Raw genomic sequence first — 25,351 nt, 5'->3', positions numbered from 1 at the left:
GTGACTGGAGTGATGCCAGTAGCTTTGCATCAGAGCGGTCATTCGAAGTAGAGGACTTTTCTCCCCCATCTTCACCTGAAGTGGAGGAGGATGAATTGTCTGTGGACACAGGGCCAGAGCCTTATCAATTCGAGCCGCTGGCTCAAACTGCGGTCTTAACTCCCAATGCGGACGATGCTAGCGAAGCAGCAGTGCAAGAGAGAATGGGACCATTGACCTAATCCATGAAACAGTCAAATCCTTCTACTGAATGCCACTAAAAATAGATCAGATACATGTGATGTACTCGCCTTGCATTATGATTATTGTATTAAACTCGAGCGATTCACTTAAGGAACGTTAGCCATTATAGACCTTTTTATTCAATTTAACTGAATCAATAAGCAGCGCAGGACCAATAAGTTCAAACCTAATAGCCTATTATAAACGGATTTCCTCAAATAAAAGTTTATATGCCAGCATGTTACAGTATAGTTGTTCGTTACCACAGCAACCACTTGCATGTCAGGGTTTGAAAGCGCATCTCATGTATGAAAAGTATCTGTCTGCATGACGGGCGGCAAAAATATCGCAAGAAAAGCCTGAAGTGTACTGACAACTGCATTATTTAACCCTATTTTCTTCATTACAATGTTGTTAGCAAGTGTCAAGTAAGTTTCATTAATAATGTTTCTACTTCATGTAATGTGAAAGTTCATTCTGGAGTGAAGCCGTTCTCATGTGATCAATGCGGGAAAACATTTCTGAGGGCGTGGTGAGCTCGTTTTTGGCTGGAGAGCGTTTTTTTCTCCTTGTTGATGGCAAACAACGTCCAATAGGAAAATTCAACTGCAGTAGCCACCGTTCAACCTTAAGAGGGCCGCACTTTTTTACACCATATACTGTAGAATTAAAACACTTTATACCCAAATGTCAAAAAATTTACTCGAATCAACTAAAAAAAGTTAACTAAAAAAAGTTGTTTTAGTGTTAATAAAGTATTACTGCCTCACTCTATTCTGTGGTTTTTTCACTTTCGTTTTCAAATGACCTTTAGTTTGTATCCTTTCTGTTGTTATGGTTTCCGGTATATTTATCATTGGTTGTCATTGCTACTCATTGTTTCATTGATTTCACACAACTGTTCATCATTTCAATCCATTGTTATGCCGCGTTCCAGGCAACCCATAACCCATGTTTTTCCAACCTTCTTCCCGTGAAAGTGCACTGGAACGGCAGTCAAACCCGTGACTTCCCACCCGTGAACTTGTACTAGATCGATGTACTCCCAGTTACGCGCTCTGACATCACATAGCCCGCAAAACAACAATGGCAGCCCCTACGGATGCGATGTTTATGGTGTAATAATAAAAGATATAACAGCATTTCTAGCCTTATACACCGTTTTTTTCTCTTCGGTTTCCCTCAAATAAGCAAGGAGTGAGAACCTTTGGCGATAGAAATGAATTGTAGATTGTAAATGAGCATTAGCCCTGTACGGTCCAGCATGCTTTGTTTACATCTCTAGTTTCCACAATTCCTTGCGCTCAGTCAGTTTGGCGTGACTTTGCCTGGAACGCTACAAAGCCATGAGTGCAATAAAACCTACCTGGAACGCAGCATTAGTTGTTGTTAGATTATTGTATAAGTACTAATATAGTATATTAGTAAAAATAACATTAATATAGTAGTACTGTCAATCCTATTGTCATACAGTCCTGTGCAATAAGACTAGTCCCAAAAAATAAAAAAAACCAGAGCATGAACAGCACAACTCTGCACCAGTTATCCCCATATCTGGCTGGATTACAGATTTCTTTCAATAACTCAGAGAGTGCTGTTAATTTTTTTACATTATAAAACAATTTCATCACAGATATGTAGTGTCCACTCGACCAAATCTCTACCATAATATGCTCACCACCTAAGGCCTGGGACACACATTTACATTACATCCCATTACATTTACATTGAAGAATTCATCTTCCAGAATCTGGTGGTAAGTTTTGGGAGTTCATTTTCAAGTCCATCTCTGCAAAACGGACTTCAGGATAGGAGATGGACTAAAAATGAACTCCCAAAACTTACCGCCAGATTCTAGAAGATGAATTTTTCAAACAGTGGTACAAGAGGATGCTGGTCCTTCAAGAGTCACTCTCAATCTCTCTATGAAGCCTATAAAAAACAGCCTTGTGTATTCACAACACTTCTTCATGTATTTTACAACACTTCAGCTTGTGATTCTTATTCAGTGGGGGATATTTTTTATGATTCTTTACCTAACTTGAGTCTCTAAGATCCTGACCCCTTGCACTTCTGCACTTGCATTCCCTCGCAAAACTTGTGTTCTTGGCAAAAGCGTTGCCAAATAATTGTTCCACCCATCTCATATTTTTTTCTTCACCATTTTCCAGAACTGCAATCCTGGAGTCTCCAGAAGTGCAACATACATATACATATATACATACATATACGTACACACTACCAAGCTACATTTCTTTTCTGCCATTCTCTCCATCTCTCTCAGTTTAATGCAGAAGCATGCATTGTGTGTGTGACTGTGCGTGGGTGCATTCTCGCTTCTCAGTCATGTGACACAGGCCAGCTAAATATGTCAGGGGTATTTTGACACAAACATTAAACAAAAGTACCCTAAACATTTGACATTGATGCACAAATCCACTTTTTGTATCAATATAATTTTAATAGTGATATTTTTTTTAAAAACCAAACAATGCCATATAAGTAGCTAATATTATATTAATATATCTAGGCTGCATTTATTTAATCAAAAATACAGGAAAAAAAAGTAATATTGCGAAATATCATTACAAATTAAAATGACTGTTATCTATCTGAATATATTTTAAAATGTAATTTATTTCTGTGTTATTTCTGCATTACTCCAGTCTTCAGTGTCACATGATCCTTCAGAAATCATTCTAATATGCTGATTTGGTGCTCAGCTAATATTTAATATAGACCTTATGTAGCCCCTCCCCTTTTCAGCGCTGCACTCGTTGTGTTCTGTCTTCCGGTTTGTATTTCCAAAGCATGAAGGTAAGATCTTGAGGATTTATGAAGGAACCACTTGTTTTAAAATCTTCCCGATTTACTGACAACCACTTCAAACATTACAATGTCCATGTTAACTTTCATTAACTCTACAATAAGTAAATCCATTTCAACAGCTAATTACTCTTAGACGGCTTGCCACAGAAATATACAGAGCTACCACAAAAAACGGAAGCTGAAAGACAAAATTCAGAAGAAGCCTGTGTAACGGAGGCCAGCTAGTAGTCGCTGTATGAGTAAACCTGACGCTGACGTAAATGACTGACGCTAGAGGTTGCAGCCTTTAGCCTCCTTGGGTTACAGGAGGGGTTACATTGGTGCCGTGACCCGGATGGGAGTGAGGTTTGGGGAGGTGAGTGTAACGGAGGCCAGCTAGTAGTCTCTGGGCAAGTAAACCTCACTCCTCTGATCTCAAGAGACGCTCTAGCGACTGACGCTAGAGGTTGCAGCCTTTAGGCTCCTTGTTAGACTGTCCGATTCTCATGCCAGCGGACCCACTTGGAGCGGGTGGTTCAAACTGGAGGGGTTACACTCACGCGCTTGTTTCTCTGGTGCAAAAGGTCTATCAATGTTGAAAACCACGGAGCCCCTAAGGGGACATGGTGGTGGAAAAAATATGAGATGAAAGGAAAAATAATTAGTCAATGGTTTTGCGTTCACTCACAAAATGTTTGCGTTCCCCTGAGAAACTTTCGCTCGCAAAACCTTTGCATTCCCTCGCAAAACATGTGTTCTTTGCGAGTGAATGCAAAACCGTTGCCAAACCATTTTCCCACCCATCTCATATTAAGGAGAAAATGTGCTGCTTATGGAAATGGTGATACTTTTTTCAGGATTCTTTGATGAATAGAAAGTTTAATGAACAGCATTTATTTGCATTTATTAAATTTTTAACTAATGCATAATTCCGGACCCTTATATATAAAGTTAACCATTAATTACTAGTGTGTTCATGCTTAACTAATGCTTAATTGTGAACAAGTTAATAATTAATTAATGCTTAACTAATGCATTATTCTGGACCCTTAATATAAAGTTTTACCAAATCTTGCTTCGTTTGGTCCATTTAATGCATCCTTGAATGATATCATTGTTTTCACAAAAATGTTAGGCAGAAAAATTCCTTTCACACTATGCCCCACCTTCTCAAAACCTGCTACGTTAAGGGCGAAGGTGTTGCTGATAAAATCTGCCATCCTATCCACATCAGGACTAGCTTGTGTTTTTGTTGGACTGCTGTGGGAGATCTATAGGGCAGCTCATAGGTCAATGGGTAGAAATCAGATAAGTTTTCTCATCCAAGAAGATACTACATTCGAGAGAGAGAGAGTATCTGCTATGAGGACAGCCCAGTGTGATTCCTTACAGAAGAGACATGGAAACTATTAAACATAATGTTTAAAAGCAATGCACTTCAATAGGTCAATTGACTAACTCTGAACTCATAACTGACACTAATAACTACCATATTAAATATTGCATAGCTCATTTACAACTTAATGACCCAACCAAATTGATATCTTCCACGGATAAAAATAATTGAAGCTTTTGTCTTCACAATCTATTTAAAAAAATCATTGAATGCTCAACTTCAGTTTCAAAGTTTAATATTTAGACATAGCTTATTTACAAAAGAACACATCTAATGGATCCTGAGCTTGAATAGAAAAGTAAGAAAAAGAAAGCAAAGGCACAAGCACAAATCCTAGGGGCAAAAGCATGCTTTTAAGGGCCAAAAGTTGGTCCAAATTAACCTCAGTCAATTACATCTCTGAACCAAATGCTTTGGGTTATTTCAGCTCTTAGCGGTAAAAGATTGTGATGTAGAGCAGCAACTACAATAGAAATGGACAGTGAGTGCCTCTACCTATTCATCTCTACTCTCTAAAGCAAGTCATTTGTCAGAAGCTCTCACTCCTTTTCTTTTTTACACTGTATTAACTTTTCTTTCACATCTATTTTCACAAGCATAACACTCTCACCTCAGAACTGTGACAGAACTGAGAAACAAGCTGTAGGTTACCCACCTCTCCATAAGCCGGTGTTTGCTTGCAGAAATTAATCTCCTGACAGTGAAAATAACACCTCACTCAGAGCAAGCCATTTTTATACTAAAGTTGTGACTTGATCAGCAAAAGATGAACGAATCCCAATTAACCCATTTAAGTCTGCGGGCAACCAGCTGAAATGCACCTGGCAACTTCAGTGACTGGTAGACAAACCATCTTTAATATCTCAATCTTTTCATAGGTTTCTATGAGAGTGCCTCTATCAAGACACATTTCGGCACTGAAAATTCAAATGCTGATGTGTTTTTCATAAAGAGAAAACATCAGTTGTAGGTTTTAGATTGATACACTCCTAATTGCCCAAGAACTCTTTCTAAAAGCCCCACTGAAACACAAGCGAGAGACCACAAAGACGTGCTTCATTCGTGCATAACAAATTAATCAGCTGAAAAAGCATTGAGGACAAAGTAAAAGTTAACACATTTAACACTACTCATATTAAGTAGCACTATTTAGCATGCAGTAACGTTTAATGCAAGATATCTCCATTTGAGTTATCCTCTCATGTACCCATGTTTCTATTGTATATATGGAAAAGATGGCAAACAGAGGAAGGCAAGAAAGAGCATCTCAAAATGTTTGCTTTTATATTACACCACCACAGACAAGGGCCAAGGCACTTTAAGTGATTTAGGACCATTGCCAACAGCTGCCAAGAAGAGTGCATTAAGATAATGAAGCAGAATGGAGATCTACATAAAAAGTAACCGAAATTGTGCATCATCTCATCAAGTCATAAATGACTGCTTAGCAAATTCATCTGGCTTCTTTTTGTTCATGAAGAAAGACTTTGATTAATATTTATGCTGGCCCGATTTTTATGAGAACGTTCAGGATTAGTCTAGCAATTCACAACTCTTCACTTTAAAACTGGTCTGTAACTTTTCAGTGTAGACTCATTTGTCTCACATTTGGTGCGCTTACAATTCAAACACCTTCTTCTGCTTTCTCAATAGACGTGTAGGCAAATTTGAGTAAATTTGGCACACAGATAGAGGATAATCTAAACATTAACCACTGCAAATTTGGAGTCTCTACCTCAATCCCTCTAGCGCCACCAACTGTCCAAATCTGCACTCAAATGTATGCTAATAACTTTTGAACCATAAGGGCTAGAAACAAATTTATTTTTCCATCCGATTCTTTGGCTCAAGGCAATACAATTACACAATACAACATAATTTCCTATAATGAAAGTTGATTAGTCAAATCGATCTTGAATAACACAGATATGAACATGGGGTGGTATCTCAACAAACTTTAGCATATTCAGACCAAACTTGAATGACAACCATAACCCGAGGATACACGCATAGTTTCAGCGCAGTGTCTCCTAGTTGTCAGGAGATATGAAAAATGTCTATTTGGCTAACTCTTTTGGTTTCAGCATGCCTAGTCAAACGATACTCAGTTTTCCCATACAGACCATTTTGGACGTTGGCTGTTTTGCCTTTCTTTGAAAACCTACTTTTTCAAAGTCATCCTAGACCATTGGTCCGATTTTCACCAAATTCAATTTGGATCATCTCCAGACCATGGAAGCAAAAAGTTATAGATTTCGTATTGATAGACAAAACCGTTATCGTTTAACGTATCAACTTATTTGATGGCATAATGGCATGATGTCAAACTGAATCTGAGGCTGTATCTATGCAAGGCTTTGCTGTATTGACACCAAATTTTGTGTATGTCATTGTCACCCCACAATGACCAGGGGCCTCATTTATAAACGTTGCGTACGCACAAAAGAAGGCGTACGCCACTCTCTACGCAATAATTGGTATTTATAAAAAGCAAACTTGACTGGAAAATGTGCGGTCCTTCACGCAAGCTCTGACCCAGGCGTACGCACAAAAACGGGTGAAATGAGAAATGGCGACACCGTCGGCAGATGGAAGAAACACGTGAAAGTGTGTGAAACTGTTGACCATTGTGTAAAAGAAATGGCAATACTGCCTCTCATAAATAACATGAAGACTTCACAAAGCCAGTATTACAATTAACAGCCTACACGAACAACCGTTTGATCGATCTGCAGTGTAAAACAAACAAAATCAAACGAAAGTTACAACAGAAATGCAAAAAAAAAAAAAAAGTGAAACATGTTCTGCAACAATATTGGCAGGTTATGCAATTCATCCTCATAAATAATATGGTAAACAGAACGAAATAATGTACAAAACTGATATTCTCGTTAATGTGTTCGTCTGGCGGAGCAGACATAGATGCAATTAGATAGATAGATAGATGTATTAATTGTCCACTGGGGAAAGTTGTTTTCATAGTAAAAATTTCTTCATCAGCTACGGATCATGGTATTCATGCAAAATGCCTTTAGTTTGTTTTATTTTCGATAAAATAACATTTGACGTATGTCTCAACCATTCAGAAAGCTGCAAGAAATTACATTTGCACTGAACTATTTCCCATTTCCACGTAGATAATAGGGATAGGGATTAATAGGGATTCCCCAATAATTGCCGGTGTAACTCCGGTGTCCCCTTTCCCCCACCCGTGGCAGACACACTCTGGTGATGGAGCGCTAGATGCTTTTGTGCCTCGACTTTGATGTCCGACCATTTCTTCTTCTTTTTTCGGCCACGGTCCGAGGTTGTGAGGCTACAGCATTTACGGCGTCTGCAACCTTTTGCCACTCAAGTGCCTTTTTTGCATTAGTAATGCCCACACTGTGCCCTCCAAAAAATATTTTTCTCCTCTTTTCCACCTCGCCAACGATAATTTCTACTTCGCATTGAGTGAAGTTACGTTTTTTTGATTTCCTCTCTGTATTTGCCATGATTTCGCAATCGATGAATATTAACTTGTGGGCGTTTCGCGGACTATTTATGGGCAACTATGGGCGTGACATGAAGCCGCAAAAGCTGCGCTACATTTAGAATTGATTGTGATTTATTAAGGGAAAACTGCGTAGGATGTGCGTGCGCACGGTTTTATAAATCCGAATATTTCTGTGCGTATGCACGTCCTATGTTTTATCCGTACGCCACTTCTGACGCAAATCCTACGCAAAGTTTTATAAATGAGGCCCCAGACCTCTTCAATTTGGGGATAGTCCCACCAATTGGTCAAAAGTTATAAGCAATGAAATCATATTACAAGTGATTGCATTTATAATTAATTTAACCATTTTGCCTAAAATGATCTAAAAATTTCTTGAATTTGTCATTTTTGCAATTAGTGCATTTGGCCCCTTGATCGCTGCTTGCAGCTATATCTTCAAATGAGTCTGCCATTAGCAAGTTAACAATGAACATAGAATAAATATGCCGCACAAAAGGTAAAATAGTCTAAATATAGACTGTTTAATTGCTACTTTTCAGCATTAAATAAATTTGTATTATTAATTATATAATGTTGTAAACGGTTTGGAGCTTTTTGCTGTGCATTAGGATTGCATTCTGTTTGAGGAATACATTGGAATTTGGCCAAAATAAGACCACAATGATCTTAGAAGGCATAATGTGTCTGCCTACCTTAATGCCAGGAATCTTGATATATTGTGCCTTAAAATCCTGCAGCTCTCTAGGTCATATATACAATGTCTTATTTCAAAAGTAATTTTGTATGCGTAAAATACACTGTAGCCTTTAGTATTATAATACTGGTGCATGCACAGTGAGCCCAACAGACGAACAATTACAAAGGAAGCAAAAAAACAGCTTACCAAACACCGTTCTGGCAGGTACTGACTCTTTGTCAATCCAGAAGGAGACCTGCGCTAGGATCACAGTCATAATGCAAGGAATGTATGTCTGGATCAAGAAGAAACCCATTTTCCTCTGCAGATGGAAGTACACGGTCATGACTATGTATTCACCTGCAACAGATGGACATAGGACATCAGTGGCATAGGCAATCCTAAACAAGTCGAAATACACTAAAGACATATTTCAACACATATATTTAATTTTTATTTAAGTCATGACAATGAACAGTTAGTTGTTCAACTGAAAAAAATATGTTGGCAAGAGGAAAGCTCTCGGAATCTGTGCTCAGCAAACTAGAAAACAACAGTCAATTGTCACTAAATCATATGTCCCAAAGATCATACCTGTGTTTGACTTCAACCTCTCACTAGACACTGTCTGTCCCATGAGATCATACTGTAGTAGGCTGGAACTCTCTTGAGGAACTTCCACTGAAAATAATGGTCCTTTCTTCCATGTGTAAACAATCTCACTCATTGGGTATGCATCTATATTATGTACAAATCAAAACTAAAGTCAGTCTATACCAGTAAATCCATTCAAATGGAATATGTGCCATTTTAACATACATACAGCTGCCAAATTTCAAAGGGCATGAATGTCCATCCATTGGAAAATTTATCAATCGCATGGGGCACTCTGCATTGATGGTTAACCTGAAAACAAAAAAGAGTTATCTTTAATTTGTGAAATACCGTGATCTTTTTAAACTCTATTCACAGTAGGGGTTCAAAAGTCTGAGTATATATAGGAAAATCCTTTGTATACATTATTGTATACATTTATATTTGTTTCTTTTATCAGCATAAACAAATAAGAATACCTTGCGTTACAGTTTTATTTTAAACAATTAACTACATGGTGTATCATATTTTGGATTGGTTTCTACTGCAATTTTAAAGAGCAAATGTGCAGTCCATATTTGACTTGGAGAGCAAATGTTCTGGCACGCAAGTTACCTCATGGTGTACAGAATAGTTCCGTTCTGCATGATGCGGAACAGCTTGTTGGGAGTGGTCATGTTGTGTGAAATAGAACGTTTGCCATTTCGGAAGAAAGTGTCCGGTGTCCAGATATTGCTGACCATTAGGTTGTTGAGACGCAGGATCTCAATGGGGCCCTCAAATTTCAGCCGGTCATCAATCCATGTTTGCCGAAAAAACACATCCATTGTGTATTCCTAAGAAATTGCATTAGATATTCACATGTAGTTTCCATGACTGCAGTTTTAAATCAACACAACTGAACTGTCATGTGCAGAGCTAAAGTAAAAAATATTTATATAAACAGCAACCCACAATACTTTTTGTATGAGTGAACACATCAGCAAAGTGTCACCGGGTATGTATATAATTCAGGCTTGTATACATTCGCCATCAGGAATGGTATTTTTATCTTTCCCCCTACTAATCTTGGCAGAGATTTATCTTTACTGTCTTTCGGATTGTCACAGTGTATCACATGGCAAGCGAGGTGGCTTTGGACACTGTAGAAAAATAGTGTAGTGTGTAACAGAGGAAAGAAAGCTGAGCCGGGACCCTCACTGTCAGGGATTGTCAGCCAGATTAAAATCCCTAAGCTGCCATAATGACATCCTGCCCAAATGTCAGAATAATGAAGCCAGGCTGACATGACTAGAGGCAGTGGACATAGAAAACATGCAATTACAGTGGATTTAGGTTTAAATGCGTGATTGCATGTATCATATGTAATTGTTTTTACTCACATACCATTTCCACATCAGAAACAGGACCAAAGCTGGTGACAAAAATGTCAGTTTTAACCTCTGTGACAGGACCTACATTTTTTGAAATACAAATAAGTAATAAAAAGAAAGGAAGGAAGGAAGGAATAAATGAAGAAAGAAAGAAAGAAAGAAAGAAAGAAAGAAAGAAAGAAAGAAAGAAAGAAAGAAAGAAAGAAAGAAAGAAAGAAAGATGCTCCTTAGTTCACTCATTACAAATATTTTAAGCATAATGTCCTTACAAAGCAGTAAGACAGTTTCTGATGATGAACTTGAAGTCTGACATGCAAAGTCCAGAATAATTTACAGTGGACAAATGAAAGAAAATGCATTTATTAAACTACCTTAAGTATCACTTTAATATTTGAAGTAATTCCTGCAGTTGCTTACCTCCAAAACCAGGTCGGAGTCTGTTGTCATATCCATCTAGCAATCTATCCAAAATGCGCGTAATGTTATCCAAATAAATCCTTGTCTTAGTCGGTGGATTTGCCAACACCTGTCCAACACTGTAAACAGACTCAAAACTTAATTTCCATTTTCACACACGGATAAGCAAAGCAGAAAAATACACACATGTGCAAAGTCAGATAAAAACCACTTTGCTACTTACCAAGACAGGAAGAAACATGTGCGTATCCAAGCCATTCTTTACGCGCACTCTCTATCCAAGTGTCCCCTTGTCAACTGGTGTTAGTTGCACATCCCATAATTTATCTGTGCGAAGGGAGCTGGTGTGGTTTCGAGGCTTGTGCGCGTATCCTAAAGCTTTTATGCGTGAAGCCTTACTGGAGTTCCTTAGTGGAGTTCCTCTTCTGACTCACTCTGATGGAAAACCAAAGTGCTTTTAAAGAGGCAGAGAGATGTAACCAAAGGACATTGACAAAGATCGAATGAAGCATTATGAGAGATTAGAGGAGAAAGACTGCTGAAATGTTCTGCTGTTTGAATTTACATGTGTGCTATTTCTGTTTAAACACTTTGATCATTAGTTAATGTACATACCAAATAACATACTTAAAATGTTATGAAACTTGACTTAATATCTTCATATTTATAATTAAATACGCCACTTCTGATCTTTTACGCATTATATAATATTTGCCAATTACTTATTAATGTTGTGTTTGCTTACTGAAAATATACATTAATTGGTGACACTTTATTCTGATGGTCCCTTTTGAACATTGTGTTGACTATAAATAACTACATATCAACTAACTCTCATTAGAGTATTAGTCTGCTTAATATCTACTAACTCTTTATTTTGACAATTTCAATAATAAATACTCAATTTTAGAGTTGTTCTCTTATGTAAAAAACAAACAAATTAAAAATAGCTTTTAAGTTGTTGTGAAAATGTTCCATTGTTTCCAAGGCTATCTTTCTTACAGTTAGGATGAGAATGTATACTGAGGGGAAGATGTTTTTATTGCTTTTTGCTGAAATATGGATGTTTTTATGAACTATGCATTTATTTATTTTTGTTTTGAAATTATTCAATTCAAAATCTCTGATGCAATAAAATTTCATGCTCAGTGTTTATAGTCATCGCTGTCATGGAATGGTGATAAAATGGCTCTTTATATGCTGATACAGTCTTTTTCACATACTCAGAATTGATGGGATCACATCTGCACCATGATGGCTCTTTCCACAGGAGCTTATTCAAATGATGCTGTTTGAATCTGCTGGCATAACCTATACCACTTTTATTGAAACAACACTGAGCCATTATCCTAATACACAGTCATAAGGTTTTAATGCATCGAACCATCATCCCCCATTGGATTCATTTGAAATTTTATGGCCATTCAGTGTGCACTGTCAGTGAATGACAATTACATGGTGATATGGGATCAGCAGCATTTAAATTCTGCCACAGTTTCATCAAAAACCTTGGATATGTGAAGTTGCCATTAGGTTACTTCTTCCAGCTGCTGTCCACTCTCAATAATTTCACTGTCATGAAATATGGTCAGTTCGATCTATACCAAACCCAGACACGATAATAATGGAGCTTTCAGGAAATATAATGATGGCAGAGGATGTTTTTGATACGACTGTTGAACAATGAGATTGTTGGAATGTGAAATACCAATAGAGGCAGGCCTGTTGACTACTGAAGCACAGCAAGAACTGGTAGGCAAAAATCAAGCGGAGCGGGTCACTGGAGCATGAACAGGGGGTAAAGGTGTGCCAGCAGACATGGATACTGTGCTTCTGGTCACAATAACACTCTAACCTAAGCAAATGTTCTCTGTTTGGTCAGTATGTCACTTTGTAAATAACAGTTCAGCCATTGGCACTTATAGAGGGGGGGAAATATGAACATGGCACTCAAGGCAGTTGCATGAACATTGGACCAACTATTAACCCTTAAATGCATACCTCGGGTCTTTACCGACCTGAGACGTCATTCACTACCCTCCTCCTCATTCATTTTTTTAAGTTGGACATCATCCTTCTTAGTATTCCTCAATCAAATCATAAAATAATAATATAACAATACAAATATAATACAATTATAATTGAATGCCTGTTTTTCCACTAGTTTTTTTTTTGTCAAAATTGTATAGGGTCGCCAACGACCCGAGGTGTGTAAGATTGTACGTAATTTTTTTATGCACAATAACAAATTCATCTATAATGATGAAATAAGTGCAATTCACATTTATTCCACAAGGTGGCAATGTCTGATACACAATGATGAAGTGACATTTCACTCATAGTTACCACAGACAGAAAACGAAACAATAATAATTATAACCTGCAAAACTTGAAATGGCTCAGCAATTTACTGCAGAGCAAGTACTGAACACATTCAAATATTAGTGTCACTTTCACTTGATGATGGATCTAGTGAAGGAAGCTGTCAGTGATCAAAATAGAAATTTTGAAGACGTTGAAAATGAGTTTCGAGAATATGAGCCAGATGCTGAATGTACTGGGAAATGAGCTCTGACAAGGACAGTGATGATGGTATAAAACATCTGCTCAAACTGAACCCTTCCAAGCTCCAAAAGGTAACGAAATATGTTTTATATTATTCTTCTGTAATTGTTACTCTAATATCAGGAGTTATATATATTATCGCGACAGGTATAGATCTATCCATGTTAGATATAGATTCGGGTCGCTAAAGACCCGAATATGTAAGAATGTTTGGCGAAACAGTCATGCATTTAAGGATGAATTCAAAGTTACGCAGACTGACATTGCATATGACATTGAATTTATACCGATGACAGGCATGTACCTTGTGAAATGTCTGTCTGTTGAATCACTAGACAAACAAAAGTAAAACAAAATGACAAAATTACATTTTATTAAATTGATACATTATTGTACCTTTTCACAGAAAGTTTGAGATTCTTATAATTTGAATAGGATACAGTTGTCACAGAAGGATCAGGATGATGGAGGAGACTGCAGTAAGCAATATTTATTAATCAGTCGATGGCCGTAGTAGTTATATATTTCATTTCTCATATCAGAGGTAGCTTGTATCGCAACATTTGTGGGCGGCTCGTCCAGGATTGGAATAGTGTGTGTACAGTGCGGGGATTGGGTGTCTATTGATGTGTTTGCTTGATGTTTCAAAGTTGTGCTGAAGTATAATAAAATAGGGATTGTGGGGCCTATATCAGGTTTATTAGATTGTCCTGTTATTATCGGATGTGTGCAGTGTAAAATGTGTTTGGTGGCGTTTTTAGCCATTACGCGAGTTTGTTTTGGTTCGCTATATCAACTACTTGTACACGGTTTCTTTTTCGAAATTGAAAAGACACGTGGCTAATGCAGATCCTTATTGAAGACAACAAGGAGAGGAGACTGAGAATGTGGGGATCTCAGGTGGAGCTCGCTGAGGAGTTTGAGAAAGCTGTAAATCTCTCACACTCCGGGCCACCAAACAAACCACTCCCACGGTCGGAAGATCGGTGGCAGCAATGGTGGTTACGGAGAGGCACCTGTGGGTGAACATGGTGAGCATCGGGGAAAAAGAAAAGTTCCACACCAGCGCGAGTCTCGCGCTGGTGTGGAACTCCGCCCAGTCGCGGGTGCTCGTGGTTGCGCGATTGGCTTTTGGGGGCGGCACCCGACAGCTGTTGGGCCCCGCCCCCAATGCCTTTCGCTCCCGGGGTACATGAGGAGATCACGCGGTCCCGGAAGTCCCCGTGCTTCCCGCGACCGTTTGGTGGCCTCCTCCGCCTTCTCTGAAGGTGGCCACACGCTCCCTGGGTCGGGCGATGTCCACAGCTATGGTCCGTGAGAACACCTGGCCTTACCTGGTGATGTGGAGGACGTTGAGCGGGCCCGCCTCCTCAACTCACCCATATCCCAGGCTGGCCTCTTCGGCGGCGCGGCTGAGAACTGCGCCCAACGGTTCTCGGCCGCCCCAGAGCAGACTGAGGCTGTAACACGTACTGCCCCGGTGGCCAGCTGCTGCACCAGCCGCCGGCTCAGTCGCCTCAGTCCGCTCGCCGCCGAGGGCGCCCTCCCTCTTCCCGCCCGGCCCCAGCAGCAGCCTTCACCTGGGCCGCGCCGTGGAGGTGGTTGAGGATGTCGCCCAGTCCGCTCCCCAGACTGGTTAAACGCCAGGCTGGAGGTGGACAACTCAGAGATGGGTTCCAGATCTTCCCAGGGGATGGTAGCAGGGCCTCTCCTTCCCCCGGTGGAGGGCCCGGGGAAAATCCTTCCGCTGCTGGCCCCCGGGCTAGCAGCGCTTGGGAAGAACTCATGTTCCTGTCTCTGAGGACCCAGAGACCGGTGATGACGGTGTGCGCCACCCACGGGTCCCGCCACTCGCATCCCTCTCTGTCGCCAGCCTCCTGGCAGAGCAGACCCCAGTGGAACGTGCGTCCTTCCCTGGTCTCCTCTGTCAGGACGCAGCCGTTAACCGTGCCCCGACCCCTGGACGCCCAACAGCCTCCCCTGTCCGGGCCGGTAACGCTGCCTCGCTGCCCCACCCTGGGTACGTCTGCCGTCCATGTGACCCCGTTGGTGCAGTCTCTGGAAGCATGGCTTCAGCTTCCGGGGCTGTCCAGCTGGGTCGCGCGGACCGTCAGGCGCGGCTACGCGATTCAGTTCGCGCAGGCTCCTCCCCGCTACAGGGGAGTCCGCTATACCATGACCGGGGCCCATGCCCCCGTCATGCGTGCGGAGATTGCCACCTTGCTGGCGAAGGGTGCGATCGAGCCTGTCCCTCCAGCCGAAATGAAGTCGGGGTTCTACAGCCCCTACTTCATTGTACCCAAGAAAACTGGTGGGTTACGGCCAATCCTGGACCTTCGCATCTTGAACCGATCCCTTCACTGGCTTCCGTTCAAGATGTTGACAGCGAAACGCCTTTTCGAATGCATTCGTCCTCACGATTGGTTGCAGCAATCGACCTGAAGGACGCCTACTTTCATGTCTCCATCCTTCCTCGACACAGACCGTTCCTACGGTTTGCTTTCAAGGGGCGGGCATATCAGTACGTGGTCCTCCCATTCGGGCTATCTCTGTCCCCTCGCGTCTTTACCAAAATTGCCGAGGCATCCCTTGTGCCCCTTCGGCAGCATGGGGTTCGCATCCTGAACTATCTCGACGACTGGCTCATACTGGGCCACTCTCGGGAGCAGGTTTGCGGACACAGAGATCGGGTGCTCCAACACCTAGCCTGTCTGGGCCTTCGGGTCAACTGGGAGAAGAGCAAACTCTGCCCCGCGCAGAGGATCTCTTTTCTCTGTATGGACATCGACTCGGTCGCCATGTGCGCGCAGCTTTCGAGCGAGCGCGCGCAGTCTCTGCTGACTTGCCTCCGTCAAATCGAGAGCAAGAGTGCGATTCCACTGAAACTGTTTCAGAGGCTCCTGGGGCATATGGCATCTGCAGCCGCGGTAACGCCGCTCGGATTGCTTCATATGAGACCGCTTCAGCACTGGCTTCGCGATCGAGTCCCGAGATGGGCATGGCAGTCTGGCACGCTACGGGTTCAAGTGACCCGGCCCTGCCTACAGACGCTCACCCCGTGGTCGAACTTCAGCTTTCTACGGGCAGGTGTTCCCTTAGAACGAGTTTCCAGGCATGTTGTCGTTTCGACGGATGCCTCTGCCACGGGTTGGGGTGCCATGTGCAATGGACAAGCAGCCGCGGGCTCCTGGACAGGACCCCAGCGCCTACTGCATGTCAATTGCCTCGAGTTGCTGGCAGTACGGTTCGCCCTGCACCGCTTCCGTGCGTTGCCGAAGGGTCAACACGTGCTTGTCCGGACAGACAACACGGCCGTAGTAGCGTACATCAACCACCAGGGCGGTCTACGCTCCCGCCGTATGTCTCAACTCGCCCGCCATCTCGTCCTATGGAGTCAGAAGCGCCTGAGGTCCCTTCGTGCTGTCCATATTCCGGGAGTCCTGAACCACGCAGCCGACGAGCTCTCGCGGTTTCAGCCTCTCCCGGGAGAATGGAGACTCCATCCCCAGTCGGTCCAGCTGATTTGGGAACAGTTCGGCGACGCACAGGTAGATCTGTTTGCCTCCCACGACTCTTCCCACTGCAGCCTGTTTTATTCCCTGACCAAGGGCACGCTCGGCTCGGATGCACTGGCGCACAGCTGGCCGCGGGGCCTACGCAAATATGCGTTCCCCCCAGTGAGCCTACTCGCACAAACTCCTGTGCAAGATCAGGGAGGACAAGGAGCAGGTCCTTTTGGTCTCCCCGTACTGGCACGGCCGGACCTGGTTCCCCGAACTCATACTCTTTGCGACAAGCCCCTCCCTGGCCTATTCCTCTGAGACCGGACCTCCTTACTCAGAGACGGGGCACCCTATGGCACAAGCGTCCCGACCTCTGGAACCTCCACGTGTGGCTCCTAGACGGGACGCGGCAGGTTTGAGTGGCCTGCCACCTACGGTGGTCGCCACCATCACTTCCGCTAGGGCAGAGTCCACTCGGCATGCCTATGCGTTGAAGTGGAACCTCTTTGTCACCTGGTGCTCTTCCCGCCAAGAAGACCCCTGGAAATGCCCGATCGGGTCCGTGCTTGAGTTTCTCCAAGAGGGGCTGGAGCAAGGCTGTCTCCCTCCACCCTCAAAGTTTATGTGGCCGCTATATCTGCCCACCACGATCTCTTGGAGAACAAAAAGGTAAGTCAGCACGACCTGATCATCAGGTTCCTGACGGGAGCGAGGAGACTGAATCCTCCTCGCTCTCCTCTCGTACCCTCTTGGGACCTCTCAGTAGTTCTAAGTGCTCTGCAGAGGCCTCCCCTTGAGCCTTTGCGGTCGGTTGATATTAAGTTCCTGTCCATGAAGACGGCTCTGCTGACCGCATTGGCCTCTCTTAAGAGGGTCGGGGACCTGCAGGCTTTTTCGGTTGACGAAGCGTGCCTGGAATTCGGGCCGGCTAACTCTCACGTGATCCTGAGACCCCGGCCTGGATATGTGCCCAAGGTTCCTACCACTCCCTTCAGAGATCAGGTAGTGAACCTGCAAGCGCTGCCTTTGGAGGAGGCAGACCCAGCCTTGGCATTGCTCTGTCCAGTACGCTCCCTCCGCGCCTACGTAGACATGACGCAGTGTTTCAGGACCTCAGACCAGCTCTTTGTCTGTCATGGTGGAGAGCGGAAGGGAAGAGCTCTCTCAAAGCAAAGGTTGTCTCACTGGATAGTGGACACCATTGTTTTGGCTTACCAGCACCAAGGTCGACCATGTCCCCTTGGTGTGAGGGCACACTCCACTCGGAGTGTGGCCTCCTCTTGGGCTCTAGCGCATGGCGCGTCGCTGACAGACATCTGCAGAGCTGCAGGCTGGGCGACACCCAACACATTCGCCAGATTCTACTATCTCCGAGTGGAGCCAGTGTCCGACTATGTACTCGCCCCCCCGAGGGGCCGGTAATGGACCAGGCTTTGGTGTCTTCGCTTGCTCGCCACTCCACTCCACGGACTGGATACGTGCGATATTTCCTCAGGTGAGCTCCCCGAGAGCCCTGAGCTCCTCCAGCACTGCTTACGCCGATACCTGTGTGTCTGCCCTCTAGCGAGCCCAGACCCTCGTCTCCGGCCAGGTGCCCCGTGTGCATGGTTCCCCTCCGGCGACCCCCACACGAGTATTCATATATAGAGATCTCCATATGCAGCCCCTAGCCGGGTCATATGTGTCTCTTAAGTCCTCCCCACGGGTAGGCATCCTTGGCATTCCCTCACTGGGATATGCTTCCCAGTGTACCTTGGTAATCCTGTGATAAGTGGGAGTCCTTCGTCCGTACTAGTCTTACGACAGGGTACTCACACTTAAGCAGGACACTGGAAGACAGCTGAGTGGCGGGATTATATTGGGACCCCCATTCGTTAGTCACTAACGTTACGTCGTAGTGACTGAACGAAAGGGAACGTCTCGGTTACGGATGTAACCCTCGTTTCCTGAGGAGGGAACGGAGACGTAACGTCCCGTTGCCACTTCAGTTGTGCTACCTGGAACGCAGGAGTTCAGTCTTGGCTCCTCAAGCAGGTAACATAATGCGATATTGCCACGTACTTCCTTATATACTCACGCGGTGAGGCGGAGTTACGTATGCAAATTCCGCATGCCCCATGGCATTGGCACGCCATTGGGCGTTTTCTCTAAGCTCGAAGATCATAGGCTTCTAAGCAAAACCCCCCATTCGTTAGTCACTAACGTTACGTCTCCGTTCCCTCCTCAGGGAATGAGGATTACATCCGTAACCGAGACGTTCTCCTTGATGCCCCGGTTTCGCCTTCTGAACAATATAGCACATCCGTCTCGGTTCGAGGGCCAGAGGGCTAGTGTTGCCACTCATGCTCCTCCTCCACCAAGGAGCAGGTCATGTAGACTGCGTGAGGTGAGGAAGAAGAAGCAGGATCTTAGGAAAGTTATCCAGTACAGACGAGACCAGTGTCCTGGAACCAGCAGAGGCAGATAACATCGCCTCCTTCCCTCTGAAGGTTATTACATCTACCCTCTCCTTCTTCCTCCCTTCCCCCCACCCCCCATAGAGTAGTGTTTTGGTTTCCTCTCACTGTGAGAGTCATTCTGCTGAGGCTTGCACTGTGCTTAGAATAGCTTGGAGTATCAGGCCCGTTAGCCTCCCTAACGGTGGTGTAGCAGGCTGAGCCTCCTTGACTACTGTCTTTCTGGTATTGAGCGTCGCTAGGCTTTCTTTCACTGTAGAGAGTTAGCAAGTTAAACCATACTTGTTTCTGAGTGTTGTTAGGCTTCCTCTCATTTTAGAGTGATCCTGCTGAGGCCTTTTCCCTTCAGAGCTCCACACATATAGTCTCTGTCTTTGTAGGAAAGAGTATGGTGAGACCTCCTCTCGGTTTAGAGAGTTGTTTTGCTTAGGCCTCTCGCTCGTTGAGCTTTGTCTTGTGTGTAGAATCAAGTTTAGTTACTCCCCTTGTTGTTAGGGCAATCTTAGATAGTGCTTTGCTTTTTTTTATTTCTATGCCACAAGTGTATGAGTGTGCTTAGGCCTCCTCTCATTAGAGAGTCATCCTGCTGAGGCCTCTACTCCCCAGAGCTCTGTATAGACAGTATCTGTCTCTGGAACAAAGAGTATAGTTAGGCCTCTCCTCGGTTGAGAGAGTTATTTTTTGGTCTGACCTCCACTCCTGAGCTCATGTGTAGAGTCTAGCATAGTGGTGCTCCCCTTGGTAAAGGGTTTCTAGAGAGTGCTTTGCTTCCTAGAGCTCTGTGCCACTGGCATCCTTAGACACCTGACAGGGCTGTAGAACAGTGGATGTGAGTGAAGACTCTAATTTAGGAGCAGAATCAACAGTTTATAAGAGTTTTTATCTCTGAGGCTTTTGTTTCCATTGCTGAAGGTGAGCCAGAAGTCCCTGTGATCCTTCTAAGAGACACGGAGCAGCCCAGTCACTGATACTTAAGGATGTCATTGTTTTACCACCTCAAACCGCAGATGCTCGGGTTATGTATATGACCCTTGTTCCCTGAGATAGGGAACGAGCACTGCATCGGAACGATGAATTTGGGGACACTCCCCAAGCAACAGCGTGTTTGAAGTATGAATGAAACTATCCCAATCCTGATTGGTGTTGCGTCATGACGTAGCTGTGACGGCATACCCGGAAGATACATAAGGGGAGCCGGCGCATAGTAACGGCAGTAATCGCGATGAAGCATGCGCTCCAGGCGTGCCGAGGTGTGGCGACGAGATGCAGTACTCGTTCTCTATCTCAGGGAACAAGGGTTATATACATAACCCGAGCAGTTCCCTTTCAAGGGAACTCGCAATGCATCGGAACAACGAATTTGGGGAACGAGTACCCACTAGGCCAACCCGAGGGTAGCGCCTGCCCTAGTGTGAAGCCGGAGACCGGGCACAACTAGGACTGGAGCACCCTAGCGCCAGGCGTCGCAGGGAGGTGCAAGCTATAGACAGCTGTACAGATCTCCTGTGCAGACTTCACTAAATATATTATAAGAGCTCTGACCCGGAAGAGCAGGTGAAGTCTAGTGAGGCGGAGGATGAAATGCCTGAAGAACCAAAGGCCTGACCACACTAGATGGTACCTTTGGCACGTTGTAAGATGGTCTTTACTCCGCCAGGGGCAAACTCCAGGCAAGTCGGCGTAAGCGCCAAGGCCTCAAGGTCCCCCACTCTCCTCAGAGAAGTGATAGCTAAGAGAAAGGCCAACTTAAGGGTCAGGTTCTTTGGGTCAGCCGACTCTAGTGGCTCGAAGGGGGCCTCAGCCAAGCCTTCAAGTACCACTGCCAGATCCCAGGTTGGGACTCTGGAACGAGCCGTAGGCCTCATCCTCCGAACCCCACGGAGGAACCGTACAACCAGATGGTGCCTACCCAAAGGTCCATCACTCACAGGAGCGTGGAAAGCCCAATGGCAGCCACGTACACCCTGAGTGTGGACGGGGTAAGACCTGCAGAGAAGCGATTTTGGAGGAACTCCAGCACTGAAGCCACTGGGCAGTTAACTGGGTCCACCTCACGCTCTCTACACTAAGTGGAAATATGTTCCACTTCGGGCTGTACACCTCCTGGTGGAAGGAGCCCTGGAGCTGAGCAAGGTCTCGATAACAACTGCTGACAGTCCAGCCTCTAGGTACCGGGCCCCCTCAGGGGCCAGACCCAGAGGTCCTAAAACTCTGGGCAGGGGTGAATATTGTGCCCTGCCACGGGAGACTGTCTAGCAGTGCTACAAAGTCTGAGAACCATACCCGGGTCGGCCAGCAGGGTGCTAATCCCTTCTCGGCTGACCTGCTCCAAGACTTCCGGGAGCAGAGTGATCGGGGGATATGCATACAGACGCAGCCTCGGCCATGTCTGAACCATGGCATTCAACCCCCGCGGGGCTGGATGCGTGAGAGAAAACCACAGTGGGCAGTGGGACGTCTCTCCAAACGCAAACAGATCCACTTCCACTGAGCCGAACCTCTCGCACATGGCCTCCACCACCTCTGGGTGGAGCCGCCACTCCCCGGACCTCAGCCCCTGCCTCAACAGGATGTCTGCTCCCTGATTTTGGACCCCCAGGACATACATTGCCCTGATGGACAACAGTTTCCCTTGGGACCACAGGAGGATCTGATGCGCCAGTCCACAAAGAGGGCGCGACCTCATTGAGGTACGATTGAGGTACGATACGACAGCTGTGTTGTCTGTTCGTACCAGGACATGGTGACCGCGGAGGTCTGGAAAATGCTCCTTAGAGCTTTGTAGACCGCCATCATCTCCAGGCAGTTTATGTGCCAGGAGGAATGATGGCCCTCCCACGGGCCCCTCGCAAAGTGGCCGTCCATAACCGCGCCCCAACTAGTGAGGGAGGAGTCTGTTGAAGCGGATTTCCGGCAACAGGACGCTCCCAACACTGGCCCCTGGGACAGAAACCAAGGTTTCTTCCATATGACTAGGGAACGAAGGCCACTGCGCGTTACCCTGATCATACAGAATGGATTTCCCCTCAAGGACAGCCACCTGGTTTACTTCCGGATCAGGGCATGGTGGCCGCGGAGGTCAGGGAAAAAGCTCCTCAGAGCTTTGTAGACCGGCAGCATTTCCAGGCAGTAGATGTGCCAGGAGAAATGCCGGGTCTCCCACAGACCTCTCGCAAAGCGGCCGCCATGACCACGTCCCAGCCAGTGAGGGAGGCGTCTGTTGAAACGGATTTCCAGCAACAGGACGCTCCCAACACTGGCCCCTGGGACAGAAACCAAGGTTTCTTCCATATGACTAGGGAACGAAGGCATCTGCGCGTTACCCTGATCATACAGAATGGTTTTCCCCTCGAGGAAAACCCCCTGATTCCCAGCCACCACTGTAAGGGTCTCGTGCAGCAGGCCAAGAGATATTCTGTTGGACGCAGCCGCAATGAGCCCCAGCAGTCCTTAAACTGCTTCACAGTGATGCTGTGGCCTAGCTTCATTTTAGAGACCACCGCCCGTATGGACTCGATACGTGCGGGAGACAATTGTGCCCACAACGTAGAGAATCCCATACGACTCCCAGGAACACAGTTCTCTGAGAAGGCGTCAACACGCTACTGCGTGTAGAGTCTCAACCCCAAGCACTGAGAGTAGCCAAGGACGACACCTCAATGCCGAACTGCTGCTACTGCGAGGGGAAAGGGCTAGGCCGCCTGGAAGAACCCGATATTGGTACGCTTTGCCCCCGAAAGCGAACCTCAGGAACTTCCTGTGACACAGAAGGATGGATACAGGGAAGTATAAGTCCTCTTCAGACCCATCGTGACAGACCAGTCCTCAGACTGGATCTGAATCACAATGGAGGAATTGCTAAGCATCTTGAATCTGAATCTCCTCAGAGAATGATTCAAGTACCTCAGATCTAAAGTTGGACGCAACTCGCCATCCTTCTTAGGAACTATGAAGTACCGGCTGTAGAACCCGGACTCCCTGTCTGGCGGAGGAGCACATTCTGTGGCCTCCCTACCAACAGGGAGTGAACTTCCTGTTCCATTACCCGAACCTGCCCAGGGGCCACTGCCGTCCAGACCACCCCACTGAACTTCGGGGGAAGTTAACCGAACTGGAGTCTGTATCCCCTTCTCTACAGTCGCAGGCCCCAAGCTGATATACTCTGAGGCATAACCATGCGCCGAGATAATCTGCTAAGGGAGCCAGCCTCTCGAGGCGGGCCTCGGGTGTCAACCGAGCCTCCTCCCCAACCCCCTGAAGCGGCTAACCGGCAGGGCGAAATCGAGGAAGATTTTCGGTGTGAGTACGCGTTTGCTGGACCGCCGCAAGTCTTGCTAGAGGTGGCTGGTGCAGCGCGCGTGCGCGGGGAAACGATGTGGCCCGAAGCGCACTAGACGGCGGGAGCACAGCATCCCTATCTAAGGGAGCAGCTCAAATCAATCAAATCAAAATCAAATCACTTTATTGTCACACAGCCATGTACACAAGTGCAACAGCAGGTGAAATTCTTGGTGCAGTTCCGAGCAACATAGTAGTCACGACATGACATGTACAACATTTAGAGCAGCATCAGATTACACTGATGCGCCCACAATTACTCACAGCACAGTAAACTCTACAATAAACAATAAATAATTTACACAATGTGAGTGTGGTTCTCACAGCTTTAACCAATATACACATACTTACAATATACATATACTTTAAACAATATACTTTAAACAATATACTTTAAACAATATACACACTAAAACATACATTAAACAATATACATTACGCTATAATAATAATAATAATAGTATACAATGTACAGTATACATTATTATTCACAGTAGAGATCCAATGTGCAATAGGTGCTATATGATAAATAATAAATTATAATAAATGTGTATATAATGTGTGTGTATCGACAGTGGGTTGTGCTGAGTGATATTCTGTCCAGTGTGTGTTATGATCCTGATGGATCAAGAGTTCAGGAGTCTAATTGCTTGTGGGAAGAAGCTGTTCTGGAGTCGGCTGGTGCGTGTTCTGATGCTGCGGTACCGCCTGCCTGATGGCAGCAGTGAGAGCAGCCCATGGCTCGGGTGGCTAGAGTCTCTGATGATCCTCTGAGCTCTCTTCACACACCGCCTGGTGTAAATGTCCTGGAGGGAGGGAAGCTCACCTCCGATGATGCAGCTGGCCGTGCGCACTACCCTTTGCAGGGCTTTGCGGCTGCGGGCGGTACTGTTGCCGTACCAGGTGGTGATGCAGCCAGTCAGCAGGCTCTCTGTAGTGCTGGTGTAGAACCGTGTGAGGATGTGGCGGTTCATTCCAAACCTCCTCAGCCGTCGCAGGAAGAAAAGGCGCTGATGAGCCTTCTTCACAACGGCCTCGGTGTGGACGGACCATGAGAGTTCCTCTGTGATGTGGACACCGAGGAACTTGAAGCTGCTGACTCATCGATGGTGATGGGGCGGTGTTCTCTCTCATTCCTCCTGAAGTCGACCACCAGCTCCTTGGTCTTGCTGACGTTGAGGGAGAGGTTGTGCTCCTGACACCACCGTGTCAGAGTGTGCACCTCCTCTCTGTAGGCCGTTTCATCATTGTCAGTGATGAGACCTACCACCGTCGTATCGTCAGCAAACTTGATGATGGTGTTGGAGCTGTGGGTTGCCACACAGTCATGTGTGTACAAGGAGTACAGGAGTGGGCTGAGAACACAGCCCTGAGGGGCTCCAGTGTTGAGAGTCAGTGGTGAGGAGATGTTACTGCCCATTCTGACCACCTGGCGTCTGTTTGACAGGAAGTCCAGGATCCAGCTGCATAACAGGCTGTTTAAGCCGAGAGCCCGGAGTTTCAT

The 25,351-nt window shown here is 45.3% G+C and overlaps 1 protein-coding gene across 2 annotated transcripts in view; it reads right to left on the bottom strand.

Moving 5' to 3' along the window:
• gabra6b (gamma-aminobutyric acid type A receptor subunit alpha6b) overlaps positions 1-11,417 on the bottom strand; it is a 60,039-nt gene extending 48,622 nt beyond the window's left edge. For both annotated transcript variants that reach the window (XM_079834032.1, XM_079834031.1), the window contains exons 1-7: positions 11,209-11,417; positions 10,986-11,104; positions 10,582-10,649; positions 9,811-10,031; positions 9,425-9,507; positions 9,196-9,339; positions 8,809-8,961 (exon numbers count right to left, since the gene is read on the bottom strand). In XM_079834032.1, coding sequence (XP_079690158.1) covers positions 8,809-8,961; positions 9,196-9,339; positions 9,425-9,507; positions 9,811-10,031; positions 10,582-10,649; positions 10,986-11,104; positions 11,209-11,243 — 823 coding nt within the window. In that variant the 5' untranslated portion in view covers positions 11,244-11,417. The remainder of the gene's footprint in view (positions 1-8,808; positions 8,962-9,195; positions 9,340-9,424; positions 9,508-9,810; positions 10,032-10,581; positions 10,650-10,985; positions 11,105-11,208) is intronic.
• Between the last annotated feature and the right edge of the window lie 13,934 nt (positions 11,418-25,351).

This window comes from Gobio gobio (assembly GCF_949357685.1).
Source record: "Gobio gobio genome assembly, chromosome: 14".
In the NCBI taxonomy this organism is placed as follows: domain Eukaryota; kingdom Metazoa; phylum Chordata; class Actinopteri; order Cypriniformes; family Gobionidae; genus Gobio; species Gobio gobio.
This window is presented reverse-complemented; position numbering and strand designations above follow the sequence as displayed.